The 5,046-nt window shown below is 45.8% G+C and overlaps 1 protein-coding gene across 1 annotated transcript in view; it reads right to left on the bottom strand.

Moving 5' to 3' along the window:
- Positions 1-359: 359 nt before the first annotated feature.
- Positions 360-5,046, bottom strand: part of ATAT1 (alpha tubulin acetyltransferase 1) — a gene marked incomplete in the record, with an annotated part of 60,863 nt that continues 56,176 nt past the window's right edge. The window contains 1 exon segment of the mRNA XM_077478965.1: positions 360-730. Within this exon segment, the coding sequence (XP_077335091.1) occupies positions 433-730 (298 nt within the window).

Here is a 5,046-nt window from a genome sequence, read left to right as displayed (position 1 = left end):
TGAATGGCTGAGAAGCGATCAGCCCGACACGATTTTGTTCCAAGAGAAGGGCGGGAAGTCCCCATTCCACTGCTGGAACACAGTGCTGTATACTGTATTAAGCTAATGCTACATACAGTTTATACAGCACGCACCTATGTTAGTGAAGCAAATAGTTTGGACCAGCTTGGTCCAAACTAACTAAAGTAAAAAAGAAAGTTGGCCAATATTGATGGATTTTTGGGACCTTTTACTACACCTATTGTATGATACAATAACAGATTTTTTTTTCATATTCACATGAAATATTTGATATATTATTTATTATCTCATATCTATTATTGTAGTGTGGCACAAGTTTGTTAAAAAATAACAATGACTGATAGAAAATAGTATTTATTCTGTAATACAAAATTAAATGGAAGTGACAGTGCTGGCTTATATTTATTGTCTTTACCATGGCCGTGTACCACGCATTTCCTGTTTCCGTCGGACCCACTGTGCATTTGTTACCGTGCCCAGGACTGTCCAAGATGGTTGCTCCAACAACGGAGTTCCGGAAACATGAGCACTGGTTTTATCATCGTCCTCTGGTTTTTCAAGGCTCCTTTTTGCTTCTGGTGGCTCTTGCTTGGAATGGAATGTAGACTGTTGCTGAGGCTTCTGTTTAACAAATGGGTAGTGTTGATTGCTTGTGAGCTGGCCATTCGGATTAACAGATGCCACATCTGATGTCTCATTCTTGTTCTTACTGTGAAGATAAGCAAGCATCATATTGCAGTGTGTTAGCAGCCGTTAACTGATTCTGACCTTGCACTTGAAAAGGTGAAACAGACAAAAAGAAGCTAGGAGTCTTTTTCTCCTCCAGCTTGGTGACATAAGAGAGGGGAGCTATGAGTCCATCCCTTTTTCTGCAAAATGACAGCTACTGGAGGTGAGCTGTGAATCTGTCTCTTCTTCTACAAAGTGAAAGAAGATAAAAGCTGGCCATATACAGAGCAATTCCCACATTAACACACAGTGTTGATGGGGGAATCCCTCCCATGGAGCCGTTGTGTTCTCTAAGTGGAGGGGTGGGGGAAGCCATTCCTACCAGGAGGACACAGTGGTGATTATTGCTAGTGGCTAAGCAACAAATGCATGTACAATCCAACAGGCTGGTTGTGCCCAAGTTGATAGATTTATGGTTCAAATCTTGGCAGAGCTATGATTCGGTCTCTCCTTCTGCATTGTGACACAGAGAAAAGCTGAGTCTATTACTCAGCAGATCAGTATATAAGAAAGCAAGGCTAGGTTCACACCATTGCGTTGTGGTAACACATTTGTTTTTCCACACATTACCATGCATTCATTTGCTGCTTACTGCACCAAATCACACTGAAAACGTGTTATGTACTATTTTTAATAGCACAGTGCACCACAACATACACTAGTGTATTAGAGTGCATTGTGGTGCACCACAGCACAAGTCCATTAGCAAAGCATAATGGGGTGGCATTAAGAATGAATGCACCACAGTACATTAATGTGAAAAAAACAACAACATTTTTGTGTGTTGTGCTACCTCGCACACATTGCTGCAATGTAACAGTGTGAATCAAACCAAAGGACCTTTGACACAAACATCATCAGTTCTGTCACAAAAAAGAAATCAATCCTTTTACAACAGTTTGTACATGTGTCTTCATTTCATTATACATCTGTTTTTCATACGTCCGTGTTTTTTATTTTATTTTCCTGAAAGGCTCCATGGCAGCATACGTGTGGGTAGCCCCGCCTCCACGATTACCCAATAGGACCCAACTCCCATAAATCTTTGCTCCTGGCCACTATCAGTGTTCCTTTTTTGTCCTCCCCAGTAGGACCAGATGGTTTCTTTCCTGGAAATAAAACTTCACGACGATCGATTGGCTGATTGACTGAGAAATTTTCCTCCGATAGGCCCTGACTGTTAAGCAGGGTATGGAGAGTATTTGCAGAGTAGCGCTGAAGAAAGGATTTCCTACCTGAGTGCGCACGGTCTGTGTCCCGTTGTTATGGGTGACCATTATCTGCTGGAGGTATGGCGTGTGTGTTCCAGTCCGTTCGGCCAGGTGATCGTTGGTGGAGTGGTGAGCCTTTTATCTATCCATGGCAGCATTGTATTTGTGTGTATTTCTTTTGTTTGTCTTGCGGTCTCCTCCATGCCGTTTGCGTTCGCTTCCGCGTTCCAGCAAACCTCTCTCCTACTTCCGGGTTATGCAGGCGTTCTGCGCATGTGCGAACCCGGTATGAGACCGAGGCTTGGTTCCCGCGCATGCGCGCGAGCGCCTCGCGTCTGACGTCGGCGATGACGTCACGGGCGCCAAATTTAAAAGGCTTTGGAAGCTGTCAGAACCCTGGGAATGTTTGCAGTGGTCGCAGCGACTTCCCGGGGCTGTCAGCGCGGCGGTTTAAGGTAAGAGCGTGTCCCTTAGGCTGGGGAAATGCTTTTAAAAAAAAAAAAAAAAAAATGTGTGTTTTATTTTTCTCTTTAGTTGCAGTGTTTCTTAAACTGTGGGTTTATTGTGAATATGGACGCCTTACTGCCTCCTAGTGGCCAGCCCGCTCATGTTAGGTAGGTCTTTAGTATTTATGCTTTTTATATATTGGAGAGAGTGTTTGGCATAGGTAGGATTGACTGTATATCCCTTTCTCTTTCTGTCTGTTTTACCCTTACAGCCCTTCTGGGTCTGATCCACAACCTAACACTTCTAGACGCAGTGGATCATCAAGATCACACCGCCATAAATCCTCCTCAAGATCTAGCCAGCATAGGTCAAGATCTGAACAGCATAATAAGAATTATTCTCACCCCCCTGCTGCTCACTCCAGCAAGCGTACGGAAAAATCATGCTGGGGGTGCAGGATGCCTGTTCCTTCGGACGTATCCTTATGCGATCATTGCTTCTCCAAAGCTGCAGATGAAAGGGATGATGCAGACCAGCGTTTGGAGTCAATAGTAAGACGGGTTGTGAAGGAGTCTCTGCAGGAGAGGGACGCTCTACAGCTGTGTGAATCCCCGTCAGAATTATTGGCTCCTCCACCTGGAGAGAACCCATTGCAGGAGACATGGGAATCCTCTCAGCCAAGCCGCCTATCTGCTCCCATCTCAGATAGTGAATCTGACTGTGAGGATCCTGGTTTAGGTTTTGACTATGGACTGGTGCCTTCATTGGTCAAAGCAGTGAGAGAGGCTCTGAAGTGGGAAGACCCTGTTACTTCCCCACCAAAGCAGAGAAAGTTCTTTAAACAGCTCAATAAGGAGCGACAATTTTTTCCCTTCCTTTCAGAGTTGGGTGACATTATTACCGAGGAATGGAGCAAGGTGGATAAAAAGGGTTCCATGCAGTCAAAAATCCTGAAATTATATCCCTTTAAAGAAGAGGATGTGAAGCACCTGGAGTCAGCACCACTGGTGGATGCAGCGCTCATGCGTTTGGTGAGATATGTAACCCTACCCTTAGAGGATACGGTATCCTTTAAAGATCCTTTGGAAAGGCGGATCGATTCAGACCTTAAGAGGATATATCTGACTTCTGGAATGGCTTGCAAACCAGTGCTTGCAATGGCAGCGGTATCCAAGGCCATAGAATCCTGGGCTGATTCTGTAGAGGAATTCCTGAGGGGTATTTCTATTGAATCAGCAAAAGACTCCCCTATTCAAGAAATCAGGATGGCGTCTGCCTTTTTGGGGGAGGCATCTATTGATGTTATCCGCCTGATATCTCGGGATATGTTAGCAGCAGTCTCAGCTCGCCGTGCGTTATGGCTCCGTCCATGGCTGGCGGATCCAGCATCCAAACAGGCCTGGTGCCGTATTCCCTTTGAGGGGTCATCTTTGTTTGGTAACAAGCTGGATACTGCCATATCCCGGGCTACAGGTGGGAAATCTGGGTTTCTTCCCCAGGACAGACGTCTTCAAAATCAAAGGCGTCCATTTCCTAGAAGACAAGGCCCTGATCGTGCCAGGGAGGCGCGGAGCTATAGACCTGGTCGAGAATTCTCAAGGTCATGGAGATCCAGGCAATCTTCTTTCAAAAATACCTCAAAAGGGGGTTCGTCCGGCAAGCAGGATTCCGCGAAATCCTTTTGAAATTGGGCCCGCTCAAACTTGTCAGGTGGGGGCTCGTCTTCTCCACTTCGGGCATGTTTGGGCGGCCTCAATTCGGGATTTTTGGACTGTAAAAACAATTTCCTCAGGTCACAAGTGGGGTTTTATCAGCACCCCAAAGCTAAGATTTATTCCCACAAATCTTCCAGAATCAAAAGAGAAGAAACAAGTCCTATTGACCTACGTGAACTCTTTACTGGATCAAGGCGCAGCCGTTCCCGTTCCAGAAGAAGAACGTGGAGAGGGCATGTATTCCCCTTTGTTTCTGGTTCAAAAGAAAAATGGCACATGGAGGCCGGTAATAGATTTGACCCATCTCAATTCCTTCATTCGCAAAGAGAAGTTCAAGATGGAATCTCTGCTTACCATCCAGCAGTCCGTGTATCTGGGGGACTGGATGATATCAGTCGATTTGAAGGATGCTTACTTCCATGTTCCCGTGGCAAAGGAGTTTCAACAATACCTCCGCTTTGCAGTAGGCATTCAACATCTTCAATTTACATGTCTTCCCTTTGGGTTAACAACGTCCCCACGGGTCTTCTCCAAAGTTCTTTTGGCAGTTGTGGCCTTTCTCAGAGTCAAAGGTGTTCGTCTCCATCACTATCTCGACGACCTTCTTCTGCTATCCCAGAACAAAGATCAGCTCTTGGAGCACAAAGACCTAGTCATCTCCACTCTACAGGAGTTCGGGTGGCTTCTGAACTTAGAAAAGAGTCACCTAGATCCAACTCAGTCTCTTGTTTTCCTAGGGGCGCAGTTCAACACAGCAGAAGGTACTATCGCCCTTCCAGAAGAGAAGGTTGGAGTCATACGAGACAGGATTCATGCAGCCCTTGCAGCATCCCATCTCTCGGCTCTCCAATGTCTGAGGGTGATTGGCACAATGTCAGCCACCATTCCCATGGTAAAGTGGGCCCAGTGGCACACTCGTCCCT

This window comes from Lithobates pipiens, unplaced genomic scaffold (genome assembly GCF_037356315.1).
Source record: "Lithobates pipiens isolate NorthernLeopardFrog02 unplaced genomic scaffold, aLitPip1_a1.2 Scaffold_1, whole genome shotgun sequence".
Taxonomy (NCBI): domain Eukaryota; kingdom Metazoa; phylum Chordata; class Amphibia; order Anura; family Ranidae; genus Lithobates; species Lithobates pipiens.
This window is presented reverse-complemented; position numbering and strand designations above follow the sequence as displayed.